The 26,255-nt window shown below is 48.7% G+C and overlaps 1 protein-coding gene across 3 annotated transcripts in view; it reads left to right on the top strand.

Moving 5' to 3' along the window:
- PGPEP1 (pyroglutamyl-peptidase I) overlaps window positions 1-25,871 on the top strand; it is a 31,220-nt gene extending 5,349 nt beyond the window's left edge. The window contains exons 3-6 of one of the 3 annotated variants that reach the window (XR_014304911.1): window positions 13,646-13,762; window positions 17,445-17,677; window positions 21,302-25,376; window positions 25,726-25,871. Coding sequence is in view for 2 of the 3 variants with exons in the window: in XM_082707408.1 (XP_082563534.1) it covers window positions 13,646-13,762; window positions 17,445-17,677; window positions 21,302-21,494 (543 nt within the window). In the remaining variant the exon portion in view is untranslated. Of the gene's footprint in view, window positions 1-13,645; window positions 13,806-17,444; window positions 17,678-21,301 lie in introns of those variants that run through there. The other 2 variants (XM_082707408.1, XM_082707409.1) reach the window with 2 other exon arrangements.
- Window positions 25,872-26,255: the final 384 nt, after the last annotated feature.

Here is a 26,255-nt window from a genome sequence, read left to right as displayed (position 1 = left end):
TCCAGAGGCAAGAGTTCAGCTAGATTACAGACCACCCATTTCTGATAACTCCCCCTGAACTTTGATAGCTTGTTCCTTCCCCTCCGTTGCCTGGTTTAAAATTGGGAAGCAATTTGCATAAAGTGATACTGACAGGTCTCCGTACCCCTGTCACTGCGGGGAAGAGTATTTCTATCCACGTCCCTTCTGCTTCAATGAGGATAGTGAACAATTCTGTCAACCTGAAATGTTCCCTCCCACCCCCGCTTCCCCAGCATTCCCCACCCTGCCTGGGAGGCAGCTGCTCTCCTGACCTCGGTCATCTTAGAGGAGTTTGACTGGTCTCAAGCTGCCAGTGGACAGGCGGGCATGGAGTCTGTGTCCCCCCCAGGTGCCAGCTGCTACTTGCTTAGCCTGAATTGGGGTGGGGGGGCAGCTGGCTCTTTTTCCTACTGACCCCCTACTCCCACTCCCATTGGCACTGGCGGGGGGGGGGGGCTTCCATAATGAACAGAGACGCTCCTCTCCGGGTGTTTGATGAACAGGTGGTTTGCCTCACTGTGGGGATGCTGTGGGCGGGAGGTAGCACGGGGTGGGTGTGCTGGTGTATATTTTTGGAGGCTGTTTCATTTTGTTTTTTTCTTAAGATTTTAATTTATTTATTAGAGAGAGAGAGAGTAACAGAGAAAGCGAGAAAGAGGGGGGAAACATGCTCCCCGCTGAGCCGGGAGCCCCTGGGATCATGATCTGCGTGGAAGGCAGATGCTTAACTCACGGAACCACCCAGGCGCCCCTATGGTGGCAGTTTTCTTAGTTTAGATTTTTTTTCCGCTGGTGAGGAGAGCATAGCTGAGGGCCCAGAGGACATGAGGAGCAAAGTTTAGGATGAGAAGGTGACTCACAGGGCACCTGGCTGGCTTCGTCAGTAGGAGACGTGACTCTTGATCTCAGAGTCGGGAATTCAAGCCCCAAGTGAGGCATGGAGCCTACGTTAAAAAAAAAAAAAAAAAGTTGGAAAAAGAAGGTGACTCAGTCTGTGATCTCCTGGTGATGTCAGCTCATTTCCTACTACTGAGAACTGATGTGGGCGTGTGGCCATCCCACTAATGCTCAAAGAAATATCACCCAGTGGGGACAGCCGTTAAGTCACTCCGGGCAAGGGAGGTGGCTCAGCGCCATTGGACTGCCCATTCTGCCAGGCAGAGAGGATCCGTGGGAGGGTTTGCTGTTCCAAGCCAGGCATCCAGCCTTGGCATATTACATGTCTTTTTTTTTTTTTTTTTTTAAGATTTTATTTATTTATTGACAGAGAGAGAGAGTGAGCACAAGCAGGGGGAGTGGTAGACAGAGGGAGAAGCAGGCTCCCTGCTGAGCAGAGAGCCCGATGTGGGGTTCGATCCCAGAACCCTGGGATCATGACCTGAGCCGAAGGCAGACGCTTAATGACTGAGCACCCAGGGACCCCAGCACATCATGTGTCATAGTGACCTGGAGTGGGGGCGTGTGTGGTTATCGTGCCCCAGAGGTGTCTTGGGTTGGTCACTGATCGAGTTGGCATCCTGAGTGCCCCTGTGCACGGAGGTGGTTTCACAAAGTACAGTGCCTGGGCTTGTGGGGGGCCTGGTCCGTGGACAGCAGGCTTAACTGGGGACAGCTCCCCAGCTGGACCCAAACAAGTAAAGGTGATCCATTGAAGTCCTCAGTGTAAGTCCAAGAGATGGATTCTTTTAATTCCTGGCTTTTTAACATATTTTCACTTGCCTGAAAGGTCTGCCAGAGCCACAGTAAAATAAAAGGGTTGGGGGGGGAGTCGTAAAGAGTGGAATCGTGGTGAGAGCAGATCAAGATAGACAGATTAGCGACCTCATTCCAAGATAAAAGTCTTTGCTGGAGGCTCTCCCAGCCCTGGGGGCAGAAGAAGCAACCTTCCTTCTACTAATTCCACTGAAAGAACAATTTTGACCAGTTATAGAAGAGGGCGGAGAAGTAGTCCTTCCGTAACCAGATTTCCTCAAACGTTAGCATCGTATTACATTTGCTCTTTCTCTAAGGATAAATGAGATAGATAAGTATAATGTAAAAAAAAATTTTTTTTGACTTCCAAGTCATCTTATTTTATTGTGGTAAAATATATATAACATAACATTTACCATCGTAATCATCTTTAAGTGTACAGTTTGGCAGCATTAAACACATTCACACTGGTGTGCCACCGTCACCACGATCCCTCTCCAGAACTTTCTCACGTCTTCCCACACTGACGCTCGGTCCCCATTAAACGCGGACTTCCCCGTTGCCCTCCCTCGGCCCCAGCCCCTCCCTTCTGTGTCCTGTGTCGGTAAGGATTTGGTGACTCTCGGGACTCCTATCAGTGGAACATTACAGGGTTTGTCCTCTTGGCCACTGGCTGATTTCAGGCAGCATAATGTCCTCAAGGTTCATCCATGACGTAGCCTCAGTCAGAATTTTTTTCCTTTTTTAAGACTGAATAATATGCCACTGCGTGGCTATACCACCTTTTGCTTATCCCCGTGCATTTACTGATAGACACCTGCGTGGCTTCCATATCTTAGCTATAGTGTTGAGCCCTGCTGCGAACATGGGCATACAAATATTTAAGAGGCTGCTTTCTTTCTTTTTTTTTTTTTTTTGAAGATTTTATTTATTTATTTGACAGAGATCACAAGTAGGCAGAGAGGCAGGCAGAGAGAGAGGAGGAAGCAGGCTCCCTGCTGAGCAGAGAGCCTCATTCGATACAGGGCTCGGGCTCAATCCCAGGACCTTGAGATCATGACCTGAGCAGAAGGCAGAAGCTTTAACCTCCTGAGCCACCCAGGCGCCCCAAGAGGCTGTTTTCAATATACACCCAGAAATGGATTTGCTGGATCATATTATAATAATGTTTAATTGTTTGAGGAATTGCCCTGTTCCCATTCATTCATTCATTCATTTATCTATCTATTTAGGTTTATTTATTTATGCAGTCTCTACACCCAGTGTGGGGCTTGAACTCATGACCCTAAGATCAAGACCCACATGCTCCACCAAGCCAGTCAGGCACCCCTGTTGTGAGTCAGTTATTTCTTTTTTCTTTTTTTTTTTTTATTTTATATATTTGACAGTGAGAGAGAGAAAGAGAGAGCACAAGCAAGGGGAGCTGCAGGCAGAGAGTGAGGAAGAAGCAGGCTTCCTGCTGAGCAAAGAGCCAGATGTGGGGCTCAATCCTAGAACCCTGAGATCATGACCTGAGCTGAAGGCAGAGGCTTAACCATCTGAGCCAGCCAGGCGCCCCTGTTCTGAATCACTTAAAGGTCAATTGCAGACATGATACCCCCCCCTTTTTTTTAATTATAGATTTTATTTATTTATTTATTTATTTATTTGACAGAGATACAGTGAGAGAGGGAACACAAGCAAGGGTAGAGGGAGAGGGAGAAGCAGGCTCCCCACTGAGCAGGCAGTCCAACATGGGGCTTAATCCGAGGATGCTGGGATCAGGACCTGAGTCGAACGCAGACGCCCAACTACTGAGCCAACCAGATGCCCCACAGACACGATACCCCTTGTCTCCCTAAATAATTCACTGTGCTTTTCCTAAAACACAGGCTCAGCACAGTGATTAAAATCAGATTCATTTAACATAGATACAATTCTAGAATTTACAGGTCATCTTCAGATTTTACCAACACCTACTTAATATTTATTACTAAATCATTAATACTTAATTATTAATAAATGATTAATTACTAATGCATCACTTGATCATTAATTTATTAATGATAAAGAAAATTCTATCATATGTTGTGTTCAGTTGTTTATCTCTTTAATCCACTGTAATCTGGAAGTTTCCTCAGTCTGTCTTTTTTTTATTTTTATAGATTTTATTTATTTATTTGACAGACAGAGATCACAAGTAGGCAGAGAGGCAGGCAGAGAGAGAGGAGGAAAGCAGGCTTCCCGCTGAACAGAGAGCCCAATGTGGGGCTCGATCCCAGGACCCTGGGATCATGACCTGAGCCGAAGGCAGAGGCTTTATCCACTGAGCCACCCAGACGCCCCTCCTCAGTCTGTCTTTGTGTCAAACATGACGAGGTTTGCTGGGAACTGCTCACTCCTTGGTGGTGTCTTTCAGGATGGATGGTTTGCTGTTTCCTCGTGATTGCACTGAGGCTGTTGGTTTTGGCAGGAATCCCACAGAAGTGTTGTGTCTTTCTTGGTGCATTGTATCAGGAGGCATCAGAGTTTGAAGTATTGCGGTGTTGTTGCCCTTGATCACTTGCTACAAAAGATGAGATTTGGTAGTTTTCTCTTCTTGTGCTTTGTAATTGAGAAGTATCCTGTCATATGATACTTTGTATCATACAAATACTTCTTTAGACTTCCCCACACTCCTTTTAGCATCTCTTGCTGAGTCTTGCCTGAATCTATTATATTTTATTTTTTTAAAGATTTTATTTATTTATTTGACAGACAGAGATCACAAGTAGGCAGAGAAGCAGGCAGAGAGAGGAGGAAGCAGGCTCCCTGCTGAGCAGAGAGCCCGATGTGGGTCTCGATTCTAAGACCCTAAGATCATGACCTGAGCCAAAAGCAGAGGCTTTAACCCACTGAGCCACCCAGGCACCCTTGAATCTGTTATATTTTAGTTGATGATTACCAAATGGTGGCTTTCTAATCCATCTTTCTTTCTTTCTTTCTTTCTTTCTTTCTTTCTTTCTTTCTTTCTTTCTTTCTTTCTTTCTTTAAGATGCGGGGCTCCATCCCAGGACCCTGAGATCATGACCTAGCCAAAGGAAGAGGCTTTAACCTACTGAGCCACCCAGGCGCCTCTAATTCCATCTTTCCTTTGACATTTTTATGGCCTTTGCTGTAGGAGTCTATTTGTATCCATGTAGACTCATGGATACTTACTGTCCTCAATATGTGACAATTGCTTACTGTCCTTATTTTAATATTCAAATTGTCCCAGACTTGGCTCATGGCGGCCCCTTCCAGCTGGCTCCTGTGTCCTTTTGCTGTGTTCCTATCTTCTTCCGTGCATATCTTTCTTTCTTTGGTCCTAGGCTCACTTTTTGTAAATCAGCTTTATTTCAGAATAATTTTAGAGATGAATTTAGGAGTTTAGAAAGATTACAAAGAGAATACAAAGAGTTCTTGTCTGTGCCTCACTTGATCTCCCCTAGTGTTAACATCTCTTGTAACTACTACATTTCGCAAAATGAAGAACCCTGCTGCTCCCTTACTAAAACTGAAGTCTAGACTTTATTCAGGTTTCATGGATTTTTCCCACCAATGTCCTTCTTCTGTTCCATGATCTCATCCAGTCTCTTCACTGCATTTATCAGGCATCCCTTTCTTTTTTTCTTTCTGGTTTCTACCTAAGTATTGGATATCAGGTGCATCATGTCATTTAAAAAACAAAAACAAAAACAAGATAGAGGGGGTGCCTGGGATTAAGTGGATTAAGCCATTGACTGTTGGTTACGGCTCAGAGTGTGACCTCAAGGTTGTGAAACCAGGCTCCTTGCTCAGCATCGAGTCTGCTTGAGAATCTTTCTGGCTTATCTTCTCTCTTGAATGAATAAAATTTTTTAAAAATTAAATAAAAACCAAACTATAATCTAATTGAAATATAATCACATACCATAAAATTCACCCTTTTGAAATAAAAACTTTTGTGGGTTTTTTTTTTTAAGTATATTCACAGAATTGTATAACCATCACCACTAATCTAATTCCAGAACATTTTCATCGCTCCAGAAAGAAACCCCATGCCATTAACTGTCACTCCCCATTCCTCCTTTCCACCGTGCCTGGTAATGACTAATTTACTTTCTGTCTCTGTGGATTTGCCAGTTCTGGATATTTTAAGTGGAATCATACGGCATGCAGCCTTTTATGTCTGGCTTCTTTCACTCAGTGTTATGTTTTCAAGCCTTGTCCATGCTGTAGTGTGTATACGTCCAAGCTTCATTCCTTTTTATGGCCGAGTAATATTCCATTCTATGGACGTACTGCATTTTGACTAGTCATTCATTCCCTGATGGATATTTGGGCTCTTTCCACCTTCCGGTTGTTGTGAAGGGTGCTGCTGTGGATATTCGCATACACATTTTTGTATGGACATAGGCTTTCTTTTCTCTTGGGTATACATATGCGTTGGAAGGGAACAGAAAGGTCCTATGGGAACTCCAGGTTCACCCATGTTCTTTTCCAGCTGCAGCCTTGAAATTAGCAATTTTGACATAAAGCCTTCATTTTTGTCTTTGGTAATAACATTTAAAAACCAGGAGCTGGGGGCTGGGTGTGCTCACTGCTACTGGGGTGTCATTACCTCTTGAGCTCTGTCAGGGGGCAGAGGTGGAAAACACACACACTCACACGCGCGCGCACACACACACACACACACACACACCCTTACCTGTACCCATTTCTGTGTGAAAACCCTGGAGTTTACACAGATAACCTCCAATTTTTTTTGAACCCCAAAGATTTTTATTTATTTATTCAAGAGAGACAGAGAGAGAGGGAGAGGAGCAGAAGCAGAGGGAGAAGCAGGCCCCACAGAGCAGGGAGCCTGACATGGGACTCGATCCCAGGATTTTGGGATCATGATGCGAGCCAAAGGCAGACGCTGAACTGACTGAGCCACCCAGGCATCCCCAGGCCACTTCTTATTAGCATTGATGCCTCACACACAGATGCAAGAAATGTACACAGGATGTTCGAGGTGGCATGGCCTGTAATTGTGGAAACTTGGAAGCCACTTAAATATTCCAGTGTAGCAAAATATGTAAATCCACGGCAGCTCATGTCTGAGATAAAGTACTGGGCTCCAGGGAAAAGGGAAGGAAAGAGATCTACATGGAACAATCTAGCTAGACCTCTTCAACAATGACTGAGTAGAGAAAACAAGCTGAAGGATACAGTTGATGTACAAAGAATACTGTGTTTTCTCAGGTCTGCACGGGTGTATGTGCTGTTTACAGTGCTTACGGGTGAAGTCTGGGGATGAGATCTAGACGAGGTTTCCTCAGACTTGATCTGTATGGATTTTTAAAATATGCTGCATTTTTTAAAGATTTTATTTATTTATTTATTTGATAGAGATCACAAGTAGGCAGAGAGGCAGGCAGAGAGGCAGGCAGAGAGAGAGAGAGGAGGAAGCAGGCTCCCCGCTGAGCAGAGAGCCTGATGCGGGGCTCGATCCCAGGACCCTGAGATCATGACCTGAGCCGAAGGCAGAGGTTTAAGCCACTGAGCCACCCAGGTGCCCTTATGCTACATTTTTAAAAAAAAAAGATTTTATTTATTTATTTGACAGACAGAGATCACAAGTAGGCAGAGAGGCAGGCAGAGAGAGAAGAGGAAGCAGGCTCCCTGCTGAGCCGAGAGCCCGATGTGGGGCTCGATCCCAGGACCCTGAGACCATGACCCGAGCCGAAGGCAGAGGCTTAACCCACTGAGCTACCCAGGCACACCTCAATATGCTGCTTTAATGTCTTTTTTTTTTTTTTTAAGATTTTATTTATTTGGGGCGCCTGGGTGGCTCAGTGGGTTAAGCCGCTGCCTTCGGCTCAGGTCATGATCTCAGGGTGCTGGGATCGAGTCCCGCATCGGGCTCTCTGCTCAGCAGGGAGCCTGCTTCCCTCTCTCTCTCTCCGCCTGCCTCTCTGCCTACTGTGATTTCTCTCTGTCAAATAAATAAATAAAATCTTTTTTTTTAAAGATTTTATTTATTTATTTGATAGAGATCACAAGTAGGCAGAGAGGGGGCAGGGGAAGCAGGCTCCCTGCCGAGCAGAGAGCCCATTATGGGGCTCAATCCCAGGACCCTGAGATCATGACCTGAGCTGAAGGCAGAGGCTTTAACCCACTGAGCCACCCAGGCACCCCTGCTTTAATGTCTTTAAATATTAATTAATTCTAGCATCTCTGTTGTTTCTGGGCATGTTTCTAGTAATTGATTTTTCTCCTCATTATGGGTCTGAATTTTCTGCTTCTTTGCTTCTCAGGTGAATTTTGGTTTAATGCCAGACCTAGTGGATTTTACCTTGTGGCCCACCGGATACTTTTTAATTTCCTCTGCGTGTTCTTGAGCTTTGTTCTGGGATACAATAAAGTTGCTGGAAATAGTTTGATCCTTTCCAGCCTTGCTGTTAAGTTTTGCGAGGCAGGACCAGAATAGTCCTTTATTCTGGGGCTAATTTTTCCCCCCTTCCTTAAGAAGTTTTTCCACTCTGACTGGGAGGAACACGAAGTATTTACACCCTGTGTGAACTCTGAGGGTTTTTCCCTCTGCTGTTTTCAAGTGGCTCTGTCCCTGGTCTCGCACCTATATATGCCCATTAGTTCTCAGACCCTCCGCATTACTGAGCTCTTCCCTCCCCTTCCCCTTAGCTGTCTTCTTTCCAGAACTCCACTCTGCAAACTGTAGCCTTCTTACCCTTTCTAGAACCCCAGCTTTAACTCCTCAAGGTCAGAAAAGTGTTATTTTACACGCTTTGTCTATTTTTTTTCCCAGTTGTTCCAGATCGGGGGCGAGGGGCATGAAAATCTGATTCCTGAGGTTCCATTTTAGCCAGAAGAAATTTCTTTTTTTTTTTTAAGATTTTATTTATTTATTTGACAGAGAGAGAGAGAGATCACAAGTAGGCAGAGAGGCAGGCAGAGAGAGAGGAGGATGCAGGCTCCCCGCTGAGCAGAGAGCCCGATGTGGGGCTCGATCCCAAGACCCTGAGCTGAAGGCAGAGGCTTAACCCACTGAGCCACCCAGGTGCCCCAGCCAGAAGAAATTTCTTTGATTTTTTCTTTTTAAAGGAAGCACATACATGTTTTAAAATATAGTTTAAGTTAACATCTTTGGAGCCATTTTTAGGCACTATGCCTTTTATGTATATTGTTTTATTTTTCCTCCCTGTGACAGGGGTACTGCTGTTAATCCCATTTACAGATGAGAAAACAGAGGCACAGAGTAGGTGAATGACTTGCCCAAGGTCACCCAGCCAGTGAGTGGTAGGAAGAAAGAACAAAGGTGGTTACCTGGCTCTGGAGGCTGTGACTCCTACCTTCCACCATCCATGCAGTTAAGAGCTACTTTTTTCTCTCTTTTCTTTGTTTACTGAGATGAAATTTACATACTATAAAAGGAACTGTTTTAAAATGAACAATTCAGTGGCATTTAGTACGTTCACAATGTTGTCCAACCACCACCTCTATCCAGTTCCAGAACGTTTCTGTCACCCCAAAGGAAATCCCATCTCCATCAGTAGCCACTCCCTATGCTGCCTTCTCCAGCCCCTGACAACCTCTAGTTCCCTTTCTGTGTCTATGGATTTGGCTGTTCTGGACATTTCATGTACATGAAATCATACACTGTGTGGCCTTCTGTATCTGGCTTCTTTCACTCAGTACACTGTTTTCATGGTTCATCCACATCATAGCATGAACCAGGGCTCCATTCCTTTCCATGGCTGAATAATATTCAATCATGTGGCTAGATTGCATTTAATTTATTTATGCTTTTATCCACTGATGGGCGCTTGGGCTGTCTCTGTCTCTTCATTATTGTGCATAGTGAGGAGTTACTTTTTAAATTTATCTTAAAAGGTTGTTCAAATAATATCTACACCCATTGTGGGGCTCAAACTCATGACCTTGAGATCGAGAGTCACATGCCCTTCTGACTAAGTCAGCCTGGCAACCCAGGAACTACTTTTGAATGTAAGAATGGATGAAAAGAAAAGAGAGGGTTCAAGGTAGCAGCTAGTCCAAACCCACATTTATAGTTGAGGAAAGTGGGCACTTAGGTCTACATTTTGCCTAGTCTACGCTTGAGCTGGTCAATTGTTCAGCCAATATTCACGAGCACCTGCTCTGTGTATGTCCTGTCCTGGGGCAAGGACACCACCTTATGGGGCTAGAAGTGCTTCTCAGGAGGCTGAGACATGAAGGCTAAGGAGAGAGTCCACTGACTGGAAAGTGAGGGGAAGAGTGTTCCACACAGCAAGAACAGCCAGTGCAAAGGTCCTGAGGCAGGTGTGAATCTAGTGTGCGGGAGGCTATGTGGGGAGGCTGAAGGAGGTGAACCAGGGAGGGGGGATGAAGGGAGAGGAGGGCAAGGAAGTTGGCAATGTCCTGCTCCCCCAGGGCCTCATAGACCATGGTGGGGAGTTAGGATTTTTATTCTGAATGTGGCAGGAGGCAAAAACAGAGTGGGAGCCGAGGAAGGGTAGGATGTGATTTTTGATTCTGCCTTGGGAGACAAGAGGTTGGGGCAGTGTGGGGTGGGAGACCATGGGGCTTGGGTCTCCAAATCAATTTGCCAAACACAACTTAGGGTACCCCAAACCCTCCTACACTGTTGGTGGGAATGCAAGCTGGTGCAGCCACTCTGGAAAATAGTATGGAGGTTCCTCAAAAAGTTGAAAATAGAGCTACCCTACAACCCAGCAATCGCACTACTGGGTATTTACCCTAAAGATACAAACATAGTGATCCGAAGGGGCTCGTGCACCTGAATGTTTATAGCAGCAATGTCCACAATAACCAAACTATGGGAAGAACCTAGATGTCCATCAACAGATGAATGGATAAAGAAGATTGGATATATAAAAAAAATACATATACATACATACAGTGGAATACTATGCAGCCATCAAAATCTTGCCATTTGCAACAACGTGGATGGAACTAGAGAGTATTATGCTGAGCAAAATAAGTCAATCAGAGAAAGACAATTATCATATGATCTCTCTGATATAACGAATTTGAGAGGCAGAGCGGGGGACTGTGGGGTGTAGGGAAGGACAAACTGGAAACAAGATGGGATCAGGAGGGAGACAAACCATAAGAGATTCTTAATCTCACAAAACAAACTCAGGGTTGCTGGGGGGTCATGCGGGGAGGGACAGGGTGGCTGGCTGATGGACATTGGGGAGGGTATGTGCTATGGTGAGTGCTGTGAAATGTGTAAGCCTGATGATTCACAGACCTGTACCCCTGGGGCAAATAATACATCATATGTTCATTAAAAAAAAACTTGGTGGGGGGGCGCCTGGGTGGCTCAGTGGTTTAAAGCCTCTGCCTTCAGCTCAGGTCATGATCCCAGGGTCCTGGGATCGAGCCCCGCGTCGGGGTCTCTGCTCAGCAGAGAGCCTGCTTCCCTTCCTCTTGCTCTGCCTGCCTCTCTGCCTAATTGCAATCTCTGTCTGTCAAATAAATAAATAAAATCTTTAAAAAAAAAACTTGGGGTACCCCATAAATCCCACCAGTGGATCTCTCTGATATCCACCAGGGTAGCATTTTCAAATCACTGAGTGAGATCTGGGAGTTCTATGAAACAGCCCTACTGATAATTATTACTCGGAGTATTCACTTTACTATGAAGAATGCTCAAGGAGAAGAGGGTCCGTCCATGCTTGTGTGGTCATTTGAAACCATCACTCCAGGCCCACGGCACGCAGCAAGCCAGTGAGCGTTTATGAATCGGTGGAAATGGAAACAGGGATCCCAGATGTAAAGCCTTCTCGGGGGTTCCACTGGCAAGCCCCCTTGCCTGCTTCATCTCCAGGTGCCCACACCCTTTACAGAATGTCCACCCTGATCCCACTGCACAATCCAGGAAGGTGAGGCTTAGATGAGAGGGGAACGTGCAGAGTAAAAATACTGATGACAGAGAAATCATTGTAAGAGAAATGAAACCATTTACAAAGTTTCTCTTTTATTTTTTTTAATATTTTATTTACTTATTTGACAGACAGAGATTACAAGTAGGCAGAGAGGCAGTCAGAGAGAGGAGGAAGCAGGCTCCCTGCTGAGCAGAGAGCCCGATGTGGGGCTCAATCCCAGGACCTTGGGATCACAACCTGAGCTGAAAGCAGAGGCTTTAACCCACTGAGCCACCCAGGCGCCCCTACAAAGTTTCTCTTAACATATGTTTTAAATGTCTTGAAATTGACTTCACAGACAATGTCATCCCCCTCGCCTCCCAGCCACGTGCCTCAGCAGCAGTCTGCAGCCCACCCAGGCACCAGTGTTTGGCGGGGGGGCCGGTCTGCCCTCATCTTTCTGGCCATAAGATTTCCTGGGGGGCTGGGCTCTTTCTGATCATGCACATCATTGGGCTTTGTGACAAGAATGGGGTCCCAGTTCCCTGTGTTGGCGTTTGAGACTCCCCCCACACATACACCTCATCCCACCTACCCTCCAGGTGTCCTTGTCTCCAAGTGACCTTGATGCACTTTCTTGGGGAAGTAATTTGGAATGATCTGTCCATAAGGAGGTGCCTGCCTTGCCAAGTGTTGGCTACTTTCCAGCCACTGCGGTCAAATGAGCATGACGTTGGGACAGCGTGGATAGCAAGGTCAAGGCAACCAGATAAAGAAATCCTAAAGCCACTTAAGGAGATGCGGGAACTCACCTGCAGTGAATTAATTCAGTGAGGCCAAGTGTGTGCAAAAAAACTTTTGCCTGGGACCCATCCATAGAACCTTCCCGTGACATCCACCAGCGGTAGCATTTTCAAGGCAGTACATGAGACTGGAGAATGAAAGGAGACAATCCTGCCAATAATCGTTATTCAGAGTATTAATTTTACTGTGAAAAATACTCAGCGTTTCATGTTGAGCCAAAACCTTCATCGCCAAAAACCTTCATCTCCCTGCCCCTGGGTCCTGGGAGTGGAGGGATCACTGTTCCTACTGTGCCTTGGGCCGTCTGGGGAAAGAGACCTGGTCCTAGGCTCTACCCACAGGGAATAAAGAAGTGGACACTTGCTGGACCACATGGAGAATCCAAGGAAAGAAAGCAGCAATATTTCCCCCAGAAAGGGGCACATGTAGCCCAGTTTTGTGCACAATTTCTGATGTTTCTAAGCCACCTCATGCTCAAGGTCCTTAGGGGGTCCCTAAGGAGGTAGATCCCTCTGTAAACACATTCTGTGAGACCCTGCTATGTAGCAAGCACCAAATCTATAAGTAATTCTCTTTTTAAAAAAAGATTTTTATTTATTTATTTGACAGAGATCACAAGTAGGCAGAGAGAGAGAGGAGGAAGCAGGCTCCCGGCAGAACAGAGAGCCCGATGCAGGGCTTGATCCCAGGACCCTGGGATCATGACCTGAGCTGAAGGCAAAGGATTTAACCCACTGAGCCACCCAGGCACCCCTATAAATAATTCTTAACAGGTGTAACGAAGAGGAAAGTGTAATGACAACAGCAAAAACAAATGTGGTAATGGTAGCCAATATTAGTTGAGCACTTGCTATGTGCCGGGCATGGCTTAGAATTCTTTGTATGAACTTGTTCATTTAATTCTTACAGCTACCTTGTGAATTAAGTACTTTTTTGTCCTGATTTTATGGATGAGGAAGCTGAGGCTCAGAGAGGTTAAGTAACTTGCCCAAGGTCACACAGCATTCAAACTGGGCTGCTTAGCTCTGAAGACTGCAGAGTTATGCTGCTGCCCGTGGAGATGTGGAGAGAGTTTGAGATTGGGGGGGGGAGGGGAAGTGGGGGGAGGGAGGAGCTTTGGGGCAGACCAATCCCAAAGGGCACCTTCCCTTCCACACTGAGTCAGGAGGATGGGTCAGTGTATCCCCTGGGAGCTTATTCACCTTGCAGCCCTTGCCTAATGCCACAACACTCTTATCTCCTCTCCCTTCCAGGAGCTGGAGAAGCTTGGGCTTGGTGACAGTGTGGACCTGCACGTGTATGAGATTCCCGTCGAGTACCAGACGGTCCAGAGGCTCATCCCTGCCCTGTGGGAGAAGCACAGCCCACAGGTGAGTGGGGCAAAGGCAGGTGCTCCCTCATCAGGACCCGCAGGTGGGCACCCCACACATGGATGATTTGTTAGTGGCTTTGTTCCTGCTTCATTCGTGTGCCTGATGACATGGCCTTGTCCCCCAAAAGGGCCATACTTTCCTGGGTTACCCGTGGATGTCCGGGAGGAAAGCAAACATTTGGGACCTCCCAGAGCCTGGCTCTGTCCCACTGGACAGTCAGTTTCAGTCATGACATGTTTGGCTATATGTGACAGTCAGAACACACCTTAGCTCAGCTTAAACGCCAGCATTTTATGCTTCAGGTATAGCTTGATCCAGGCACTCTCCCAGTGCTATCAGCATTTCCTCCTGGCCATTCAGCTTTGCTTTGCTCTTCATTTTTGCTTTGGCAAAGACAGATGGCTGCTGGGTGATACCCTCCCAACTGAGCCCCTCAGCAGAAGGAGAACAACCTTCCTCTTGATAATTTCCCAGAGTCCATGGTTGATTCTCACTGGTGCACCTGGGTCCCACACCAGTCCCTGAACCAAGCACTACGGCTGGGGGGTTCGAGGAAGGACAAAATGCTCTCATTTATGAGGCCTGGTCACATGCCTACTTCGGTGGCCAGGAAGTGGCATCACCTCCCTCCAAACCTAGTTGAAGGAGAAGGGGGACTTGGGAGTTCCACAAAGGGAGCATGAGAATGGCAGGGAACTGGCTCTTGCCAGATATGGTGGAATGGAAACAAGCAGGAGCTACATCCTCCCACCACATATACATGCGACCGGCCCAGACAATGGACTTGGAGAGCCCCCGGGGGTCAGGAGTGAAAGTTGCCTGGGAAGTTGGGGGGGTGCTGGCCTCTCTGATGGGTGGGGTACTGGTGGCCTGTGGGGGCCGCTCCCAGCTTCCCAGCTAGCCTGCCCTTCTGGATTTTCCAGGGTCAACCCCTGGAAACCTCCTTCCTCAGGAGCTCTTCTGTCGGGTCTCAAATGGAATCCGTCCCTTTGTAGAGGGCGACCTGGAGGCTTAGTGAGATGTCCCTGAAGCCTCTGTGAGAGGGCATTTTCCTCTCTGTCTGTGCCCTCTGGCCTCTTTCTAGTTAAACAAACAAAATTACCCTAAAGGATGAACCTGTTGTTTCTTTTTAAAGATTTTATTTATTTAACAGACAGAGATCACAGGTGGGCAGAGAAGCAGGCGGGGGGGGGGGGGGGGGGGGGGAGCAGGCTCCCCGCTGGGCAGAGAGCCCGATGCGGGGGGCCAGATCCCAGGACCCCAGGACCATGACCTGAGCCAAAGGCAGAGACTTTAACCCACTGAACACCCAGGCGCCCCTGAACATGTTTTTGTTTGTTCGTTCGTTTGTTTGTTTTGTTTGTTTGTTTGTTTGTTTTTAATTTCCGTGCCTGAGAGTCAGCCCTGGTGAGTCACCAGGCACCACGGTTACGGCTGTCACTCACACGCGCAGGTGCCCATATGCACGCGCGGTTGAAAGCAGTCCGCGTGGACGCGGTTCCTGGGTCTGCTGTAGCAGACGCTGTAGACACTTAGAACAGCAGAAATGGGTTCTCCCATTCCTGGAGGCCGGAAGTCCACGATCCGGGCCTCAGCAGCGGCACCCCTGCCCGCCTGGTCTCCTCCAGCTTCTGGGGGCTCCACGTTCCTTGGCTTGTAGTGGGGTCTCTCGCGTGTCTGCGTCTGCGGTCACGCGGACTTCCCCCACGTGTCTCTGCCTTTGCTTCCTGCGTCTCTGAAGGACACGTGTCAGTGGATTTGGGACCCACCCACACAATGCATGGGGGTCTCCTCCCGTGATCCTTTACTTTTTTGTGTCTGTGAAAAACCCTTTTTCCAAATAAGGTCTCGGTCACGGTTTCCTGGAAGTGGAACAGGGACAGTTTTTTTTTGTTTGTTTTTGTTTTTTGGCGGGGGGAGGGTTGGTATGAGGGGAGTATCACCATTCAGCTCATTATACTACAGCTGCTGCTTTGTTTTCATGTTCCCCGATTCTGTTTATGGAGCACCAGGTGTGGGCCGTCCAGTCAGTGGATGAACTTTGTAACTCCAGAGAGTTCCATTCTGCACCGGAGTGGCCCCCTAGACGTTAGCACGCCATTCCCTAGGACCCTTTAAATGTCCCACTAGGAACCTTTTAAAAATGTCAGAATAAATGGGTGAAATAAATTTTAATAATATTTTCAGTTGGGGCGCCTGGGTGGCTCAGTTGTTAAGTGACTGCCTTTGGCTGAGGTCATGTTCTCAGGGTCCTAAGATCGAGCCCCTCATCGGGCTCTCTGCTCAGTGGGGAGCCTGCTTCCCCCTCTCTCTCTGCCTACTTGTGATCTCTGTCTGTCTGTCAAATAAATAAATAAAATCTTTTTTAAAAATATAAATTAAAAAATTATCTCGACCATAATCAACTTTAAAAGAGTTATTATGGAGATATCTTACGTTCCTTTGTGTATGTAGGTGCCCAGCCTCCAGAACCTGGTGTGTGTTCCACACTGATGTCACATCTCAGTTCATACCAGCCACATTTTCAGTGCCCACTAGCCATATGCCCCCCCAACCACGGCCACCTAGAATGCTCCTCAGCCCCTACTTTAAATGTCTACATATATAAATGTTTACGTTTGTATCGCCCTTTCTGTGTGTAAGCATATACACAATTAATAGTTGAAATTCAACTGTATCCTTTGAGGTCTTCTGCCTTTTATAAATATTTTATCATGAGCATCTTAATTACCTGGTCATGAAAGTCTCCCTTGTGTTATTTCTTTTTGTTTTTTTGTTTTGTTTTGTTTTGTTTTCAAATTAAACTCAATTAGCCAATGTACAGTACTTCATTAGTTTCAGATGTAGTGCTCAATAACTTATCTCCCCGTTGTCATTGTAACAGCTGGGCAATTTTTAGTAATGAATATAACTGTTTTTCCATTATTGAGCCTGTGTTTTCGGGTTTTTTTTTTTTTCTCATTTTTAGAAAAAACACTGAAGTGACAACTGACAGATTATTACCTCTTTGCAGTCAAATGCTCTGCCACTTATCTATATCCCCAGATTATGACCTCTTGGAACATAGGTTAGATTCCTTGAGGTTACACCTTGTCTTGGGTATTTGGCAATATGTCTTGAAGATCCTTCCTTACAGAACTGCTTTTGGGGAGCACCTGGGAGGCTCAGTCGGTTAAGCATCTGCCTTCAGCTCAGGTCATAATCTCAGGGTCTTGGGTTCAAGCCCCACATTGGGCTCCCTGCTCAGTGGGGAGTCTGCTTCTCCTTCTCCCCCTCCCACCACTCATGCTCTCTCTCTCTCTCCCTCTGTCTCAAATAAATAAATAAAATCTTAAAAAGAAAAAAAAAAAACTGCTTTTGGCACGTTAACAGCTACCTGGTAGCTCCTAATTTATTAGCCAGCCCCCTGGTAGTGGCCAATGAGGTGGTTTCTGGTGTTGGCTCGGGGTAACACAGCTGCAATGAACATCCTGGCATGTTGCACATCCGGGCATGTTTTCTGGGCAGACCTTTCAGTGGGGTGACTGTATGATCTCTTCCTGCAGCCGGGGGCCAGAAACAATGTGACCCTGGGCAGAGCCCCGGGGAGGATGCTGTCATCGTCTTGGTCTGGGGTAGGGGGAATGGGACCCACAGTCTCATGGCCAAACCCAGTTAAGCCCTGCCCGTCTGTCTGCAGCTCGTGGTGCATGTGGGGGTTTCGGGCATGGCGACCACAGTCACACTGGAGAAGTGCGGGCATAACAAGGGCTACAAGGGGCTGGACAACTGTCGCTTCTGCCCTGGCTCCCAGTGCTGCGTGGAGGACGGCCCGGAAAGCATTGATTCCATCATCGACATGGATGCTGTCTGTAAGAGGGTCACGACGCTGGGCCTGGATGTGTCTGTGACCATTTCACAGGATGCCGGCAGGTAGGGCTCCTGGGGGTGAGTGTGAGTGGTGGTTTCCCTCGTCTACTGGCCCAGGCTAGCAACGGGCAAGCCAGGTGTGTTGACTTTGGCCTCTGTGGGCTGAGCACTCACCAGTCATGAGCCTCGTATATGCTAAGTATATGCTCCCAGAGGTCCCACTCATTCTGCTTCCAAGGCTCATGATGTGTGGGTCTGCCCATGTGGCCTCACCCAAGTCCTGGCTTCTGCTGCGTGGGCACTGCCCCAGCCACCTCTCTGGTGGTCCTCCTGCCCCTCTGCCCGGGCCTAGACAGTCCTCCCCCTCTAAGCATTTGGTTTTTGTGGTAGTTTTCTGTGGCTGTCATGACAAAGCCCATCAACTTGGTCGCTTAGGACAACCAAGATTCATGCTCTTCTAGTTCTGGAGGCTAGAAGTCCAAAGCCAAGTCCAAAGTCCAGATCCTTCTGTTGGCAACATTTACTCCTTCTGGAGGCTCTGAGGGAGACTGTTCCCAGCTTTTTGGTGGCTGCTGGTAACACTGGGTGTTCCTTGGCTTGGGGCTGTGTCACCCCAGTCTCTGCCTCCATCTCCCCATGACCTTCTTCCCTGCGTGCATGTGTTCACGTGGCCTGCTTCCGAGGACCCCGTTGCTGGATTTAGGACCCACCCAAGTCCGGCAGGATGTCATCTTGACTAATTATATCTGCAAGACCCCTATATCCAAATAAGGTCGCATCTTAAGGTTCAGGGTAAACATTACTTTGAGGAAGAAATAGCCTCTTACAAGTCTTTTACACATTTAAATCAGATGGTATCCTAGAATAAAATCCCAACCTATCTCCAGCATCCACAGGGCATGTGTGGTTTGGCCCTTGCCACCTCTCCCCGCTCATCTACCTTTGCTCTCCCTGCCCCTACTGCACACCAGTCCCACCAACCAGCCTCCTCTGGCACGCTCATTCTAGCCTCAGGGCCTTTGCTCATGCTGTGGCCACTGCTCAGAACTCATCTCCCTTTGATAAGGCGTCTTTCAGGCCTTAGCTCCAACAGGTGGCCTTCTTGGCGGGGGGGTCTCCTCAACCCCCTAGACCAAGTTGAGTCCTCTCTGTTCTGTGTCTTGTCAGCACGAGTGTCTCCGTTTCTCAGCACTTTGTATACTTCTCCAGCCCAAAGGCGGCAGGTGGCAGATTCAGTAGACTGAATGGAGTAACCGAATTCGCCACCATTCTGTTTTTAAAACTAATTCTAAATTGCACAGATAATTCTGGAATATCTTCTCATATGTTCCCATCATGAAAAATTCTCTCGCCTTCTCTCCTTCTCCCCAGCAATCCCTCTATTAGATCTGAGACTTAATTGTAAAACCTCCTACACCTTTCCATAGACAACTAACCCTTGGACAGTGTGGGGGGAGGGGTGCTGACCATCCCCCTGTGTAATTGAAAATTGTGTAACATTTGACTCCCCATCCCCCAAATTTAGCTACTAATAGCCCGCTGCTGACCAGAAACTTACCGGTCACATAAACAGTGGGTTAATATACATTGTGTTGGTTGTATGTGTTCTGTACTGTATTCTTAGTCAGCCTGAGAAAAGAAAATGTTATTAAGAAAATCATGAGGAGAAGCACCTGGCTGGCTCAGTCCGTAGAGTGTGCAACTCTTGATCTCTGTGAGTTTGAGCCCAGTGCGGAGCATAGTGCTTACGTTAAAAAAAAAAAAAAAATCATAAGGAGATGAAAGCAGCCACGTATGCATTGGCTGATGAATGGATAAGATGTGAGATATATCTGTATAGAGATACAGACACACACACATAGGAATATTACTCAGCAAACAAAAAGAATGAAATCCAGCTGTTTGCAGCAACACAGACAGAGCTAGAGACTATTATGCTAAGTGAAATAAACCAGAGAAAGATAAAGACCCTGTGATTTAGTCATGCGTGGAATTTAAGAAACAGAACAAACAAGCCGAGGAGAAAAGAGAGAGAGAAACCAAAAAACATTTTCTTTCTTTATTCGACACACAGAGCGCAAGTAGACAGAGTGGCAGGCAGAGGGAAGGGGAGAAGACGACTCGCCGCGGAGCAGGGATGCCCCGCGCAGGGCTCCATCCCAGGACCCTGGGATCACGACCTGAGCGCATCAAGAAATAGATGGTTAGCTGTAGAGAACAAGCTGCGGTTTACCAGCGGGGAGTGAGGGAAATAGGTAATGGCCATGAAGGAGGGGGACTTCTCATGCTGAGAGGCCGGTGATGGATGGACGTGTTGAATCACTATATCGCACGCTGAAACTAATAGGACACTGTAGGGGCGCCTGGGCGGCTCAGTGGGTTAAGTGTCTGCCTTTGGTTCAGGTCATGATCCCGGGGTCCTGGGATCGAGCCCCACATCGGACTCCCAGCTCAGCGGGGAGCCTGCTTCCCCCTCTCCCCTCTGCTCATGATCTCTCTCTCAAATAGATAAATAAAATCTTTTAAAAAATAATAGAACACTATATATGAACTGGAATTAAAATAGAAACTTAAAGGAGAAAATCACGAGAAGATACATTTACAGTACTGTCTTCTGTTTCTTGAAAACAGTCCTTGAAGACGTGGGTCCTTGCAGTTCGAACCCATGTTCAAGGGTCAGCTGTCTAGGGAGCGCTTGGAGTGCTGCTTTAGGATTCTGTCCTAATTTGCTCTGCTTTTCTGTGGATAAAGTGACAGGAGGTGCCTTTTCCTGAGAGCCCCCTTCCTCAGTTTCACTCGCGGGCACCCAACACGGGTCTTGGCGGAATCTCTGCTCCCCTCCGGGGCCTACTGCATGCTTTGCAAACGGCTACATGGTACTCATTCCTCAGTGTGGCTATGTGTCAAGCCACACCTCTCTCTGTAGACAAGTCATATTGTGCCCCAGCCCCTTCGTTATGCTCTAAGAAAACACCACCGACCGGGCAGCTTAAAAGCACCCAAGAGTGATGGCTTACACTTTCGGAGGCTGGGAAGTTCAAGATCATGGCGCCAGCCTGGCCACGTTCTGCTGAAGGCCTCCTTCTAGGTTGCAGACTGCTGACTTCTTGCTGCATCCGCACGTGGGAGGAGGAGGAGGACAGCCCTCTGGGATGTCCTTTATAAGGGAACTCGTGCCATTCGTGAGGGCTCTCGCTTCCCAAGGGCCTTGCCTCTTAATTCCATCCCATGGGGAGCTGGGATTTCAACACTGAATTTGAGGAGGGACATGCAGACCCCAGCAGGTTGCTTCTTATTCTGCCTTTATACTTAGCCGTGCAGCAAATACCTTCTTCATCTGTCTTGTGCCCTCCTGCAGATGGCTTCTGAAGGTAGATTCTCCAAAACCAGCAAGAACCTGTCATCCAACCCAGGCCTTTGCCATGTTCCTAGTCTGCCCAATCCTCCCCCTGGGGCAACTAGCTGTATCCCACTCCCTCCTTCGTCCCATACACACCAGCACTCCGAGTTACCAGATTTGTTCATTTTTGCCAACCTGGAGAGCCAGGGTGGGGAGGGTAGGGGGGACAAGCATATTCCGTCTTGTAGATTTCTGGCGAGGTTGGGGGTCTGGATGGAGGCTGTCCCATTACTGACTCTCTGGCCCCATTTTGGTCTTCCTCCTGCCCCCGATGCCCTGAAACTCAGGTACCTCTGTGACTTCACCTACTACACCTCGCTGTACCAGAGTCATGGCCGCTCAGCCTTTGTTCACGTGCCTCCCCTGGGCAAGCCCTACAATGCAGACCAGCTGGGCAGGGCGCTGCGGGCCATCATCGAGGAGATGCTGGATGTCCTGGAGCAGACAGAAGGCAAGATCAGCTGTCGCCACAAACACTGAGAGCCTCTTGGGCCTCCAAGATCTCGTCCTACTAGAGACCCCGGGGAGGGATGTCCACCCTCCTGGCCAAGGAGGATCAGCGCCTCAGCTGGGGATCTGATTTGGATCAATATTCCGACTTACACACTTCCTCTCCCTTCTTCTCCACGAAAGGGCTGGTCGCCTGGAAGGAGGTGGCTGAAAATTTTTTTCTCTATTTCCCTTTGCATCTGGGGACACAGCCCCAGCGGCTGGGAAGCTGGTGGCTTCTGATCTCTGCAGGGAATCCCGGTCAGGTGGGTCTTTGCTCTTGAGCCCTCAGCTGGGGCCACCTGCTCACCTGCTTTTCTAAGTCCCTGATGAAGGGATTCTGGAGTTCCCTCCGTCCATGACTGGTTTTTCCCAAACTTAAAACCTCCTTGAAAAGTCTTTGCCCTGAACCACATCCCAACAGTCTGGATGGCCCCAGAAAGGGCTGCCTTGGGATATGGCTGGGGCTTTTTTTTTTTTCTTCTCTTTCTTATCCTCTTTTTTAAAAACAATAGTGCTAGTTTGGGCACAGAGGAATTTATATTCCCTTTGGTTAAAAGGCGGGATTTCGTGGACAGCAACGTGTCTTTTCTTTTTCCTGGGATGCAGCCCTGTTTTTGCCTCTTTCTCTGAAAACAGGACCCACGTCTTTGTATTGGAGCTGACATGGAGTTCCCTTTCCTCAGAGCCAGCGGGGCCTTTAGCCAGGCCGTGGGAGGGAGGTGGGGGAGAGGGGGGTGGAAGCTGCTGCCCCAGGTGGTTAAAAAGGTGAGCTGACCCTTTTGACGCCAGAGCCAGAACGGTGAGCTGTACCCTTGGGGACTCTGGAGCAGGGGTGGGAAAACAGCCCTTGTCATTTTGACCTTGCACAGGACTTTTTTTTTTTTTAAATATGTAAAAATCTGTAGCAGCTGCAAACCCGCCCCACATGTGACCCAGAGTTTTGCAGGCTTGGTGCTGGCGACCAGCTCTTGTTCTCCTTAAGTGGGGGTGGGGAGGCACAGAATGGGGCCCGGGGGCTGGAGTTTGCTGGTCTCCATGTGTGCTGGCGTGTTTGAGCAGGAGGGTGGTGGAGTAGCCAGTGGGCTTCTGTATAGATGGTTCTGGAGACGGGCCCAGGACTCAGGAGTAAATTTTGATCTCACTCCCTGGCAACTTCGAACTTAGCAACCAGGGATGAGAGGAACGTCCCCCGGGAGGCCACTGAACTCAGCGGGACAACAGCAGCCGCGCTGCCAACTGAGGAAAACACACATTTTGGAAGTGTTCTCCTATTTGGGGGGTGGGGTGGGAGGAAGACGGGTTTTTATAATTTCCCGAAGTGCGAGGTGTGCTGGAGTCTGATGCAGGTTGGATCTTGTCAGTGTTACCCAGCATGCGGTTCTTCCTAAAACAGATGTGATGCTTGTTCTGTTTCGTTTTCTTAAACACTCACCTTCTTGGCCTCTTGTTCTCATGGCCAGGGGAGTTCCTGCCTCGGCTGAGCGGCTGTGCCGCTTGGGAACCAGGTGGACGGGTTTCTGAGTTCAATGCATTTTCTGGATCCTGGGTTTTCTCTGGAGGGGAAAGTGGCTCCAGGTGGGTGACTTGGGGCCTGCACCTGGCAGTGAGAGTGGCCTATGGCTGGCAGGTTGAACTGATTGGGACTCTGCCCTTCCCTGCATGCCAGCCCACCGTCTGCCAGAAATGCCCTGTTTACATCCCCCGGCTGAGATTGTCATCTCGTGAGAAATCTGCTGTGTAGGGTTCTGTGAGCAGAAATTGTGGCCGTTCTGGATGTGGGGAGCTCGGGAGGATACCCCCAGAGGTCTCATTGAGAACATGAGGCTTCATCTAGCTCTGTTCCCCAGAGGTCTGATCTGCAGGGGTGTGAAGGAGGAATTGGGGCAGGATGAGGAGGGAAAAGAGGGGGAACCTGGAGATGAGCCAGGCCTCAGCTTAGCTGGGTACCCACTAGAACCCGCACACACCATCCCCAAACTCCACATTTTCGTCTTTCCTTTGTCTTCATTTTGCCTCTCTGTTTAAAGCACCATGTGATTCAGAAATTTAGAAGTATAACTTATTGTCTGATCATTGTTGAGTGTATGTGTGTCATTTTTGTGTTTCTGCAATGGTTTTAGGTTTTCTCATCAAGTCAAGCTGGAATCCTGTCCTCGTCCACGACGCAGAGCATTTCGCTCATTCTCATTTAATCACACCGCCATTAAACACTTCACTCACTTACTGCCAGCTTTTTTTTTTTTTTAACTGTGATTTTCCACTTTAAAAATTGGAAAAATGTTTCTTCTTTTGGGCAAACTCATCTGTTCTCTCCATGGTGTGTCTGTCTGCATTCACTGGGTCTCGGACTGAAATGTCTCCCCGTGAGAAGGGAGAACCTAGGCCCATTCTTGCCCCCTTGTTCTTTGCAGAGTCTCAGGCGGAGGCGGGCACAGAACAGGGCGGAGGGATGGGGCTGTGAAGTGGGTGTGGCTTGGCAGGGTGTGGAGGGGAGAGATGCGAATGGGTAGGCGGCAGGTGTTCTGGGAAGAAGAATGGGCAGAGGGATGTGGTGGGAAGGCTGCTGGGGGAATTTCTTGTAAGAAAGCGGAGTGGGGGCCTCCCCCTGGCCCCCCGTGGGGGTAGCCGAGGCTGGGGGAGAGGGGGAGCAATGGTCATCTGGGTGTCTGGTGGTCACGTCACCTTTATGATGTCAGACCCTCTACACCTGATACCTTTCTTCCTCTCTCGGCCCCTTCGGCTCCCCCTTTGCTTACTGAAAAGAAGGCCAGTGGTAGGGACATGATCTCGTAGCTTGAAAAAGAAGTAAGGAGACGTTAGTAAGAAGGAAAGGTGGGAAGAAGCAGGAATTGGAGTTGGTGGACTGGGTTTGTGCCACCTGGGCCACCTGGGCCACATGGTCCAGTCAAGGAACAGCCAAGGTCCCTTGGCCATGGGGAGAGACAAGAGCAGGTAGGGGACAGAAATCATGGCTTCCCAAGAGGCCTTTGCGGGATCGTCTGATTGCAGTGGTTTTGGCAAGGAAAGTCGTTTTCAGCCGCCTTGCTCTTGACTGGCATGGTGACTTCTAGAACAGAAAGGGCCTGACCAGGGGGATGGCTGGAAAAGGAGATTCAGGATGCCTTTTTTTGTCTTAGAAGTTTCTGCCAGGAAGCCAGGCCAGCTGGGGTGTGTGTGTGTGTGTGTGTGTGTGTGTGTGTGTGCGCGCGTGTGTGTGTCTGCTCCCATGCCTGTGTGCCCTAGGGTGGGGGTGGGGGGCGACTGGGCCAGGGAGGGGAGCTGCGCCTGGAAATCCGCCCACTGCCCTGGCCTCTTTTCTGCTGCCACTGTCTAGACTGTTGACCTTTGACCTCTCCTCCCCTTGGAGTGTTTAAACCCCAAAGTCCCCTTTGTGGGGACAAAGCCCCATTCTTCTCCTCGGGCTCCGAGGCAGCCTGCAGCCGGTGTGGGGCGCTGGTGGTCCCTGTGGGCAGAGCCTCGACACTCATTCCCAGGTGGCTCCCCGAGGCCACAAATCCCACCGCATCCAGCAGACCGAAGACGGCTTTTGGTTTTATATCCCAGATGAAATTTCCCTTCCCAGGCACAAGTGCCTCATAAGGGCCTCGGGCTGCTGGCCAGGAGGGAGAGCATCTCTATTTTTGCAGCAGGGAAGTGAGGTCCAGCCCTGAGCTCCCCTGGCCATTTTTCCTCCCTTCCCACTCCCCTCCCCCACCCCAGGCCTTATTTTCAGCTGCCCTGAGACCCACAGAAGTGCCTGCCTCTCCAGTAAGCTTGGGACTCAGAGAAAGGGGATGAGCTGGGAAAGAGAGAAGAAACCCCAGGCCGGGGGGTCCTGGTCCCCCCAGGGCCCAGCCCAGGGTCACCAGAGCCATTTATAGAGCTGGGGGTCTTGGGTGAGTGACTTCTGAGGCTGTCACAGTTTGTCCCTAGCGAATCCCAGAGAAAGCCAGTTTGGAATTGGGCTCTCCGCTCCCAAGGCCTGTGGCATCCCCAGGGACCAGGGAAGCCACATCTGGGTCTTGGGAAGCAGAGCTGGCTTTCTGCCCACCCTGGGGGCACCTGGCACGCTTCTGGGACTCCCTTAACATCTCAGGTTTCTAGCTCATCCTAAATGTCTCTTTAGGAAAAGCCTTTCCTACCTAAGGTAACTGGGTTTTCTGTCCCCCCAGGTGGGCCTGGCCCCTGAGCCCCGGGGTGGCCTCTCCCTGACCCCCAGAGTTCCCTATGAGTGCCTTGTCTGAAACTGTCCTGTCTGGGAGCCCAGGCTGGGGAAGGGTCTGCCATGACTTTGCTGGGGGCTGGGCTCTGGAAGGTCCCAAACTTGACACCCCAGGAAGCAAATAAAACAGTTGAAATATGTGATTTCTTGTGTGTCTTTGTGAGAGGTTAGTGTCCACTGGGGTCCCCCTCCGCCCGACGGCCTGAATGGGCGGAATGGGGGCCCTGATTCACTGGGATTTCTGTCACTGGTATATGACCTGGGGCTCAGTCTGTGGCCAATGTTATGATTGCACTGAGTTAAGAATGATAAGATTTCTGTATGAATGAGGAGAGGATTTCTGTACTGAACAGTCTCCCTTCCACAACCCAGAGCCTTTGTTCTGATGCACAGAGAGGCTGAGTAACTTCCTGCAGTCACACAGCAAGCTGGTGGGGTGCTGGGATTTAAATCACGATTATTTAGACCTCCAGCTTGTGCCAAGTTCCCACTCACAACCCTGGGGTGGCGGGGGCAGGTTCCGTTAC

Source organism: Mustela nivalis (assembly GCF_964662115.1).
Source record: "Mustela nivalis genome assembly, chromosome: 1".
NCBI lineage: Eukaryota > Metazoa > Chordata > Mammalia > Carnivora > Mustelidae > Mustela > Mustela nivalis.
The sequence above is the reverse complement of the archived record's forward strand: the minus strand, read 5'-3'. Positions and strand labels throughout refer to the sequence as shown.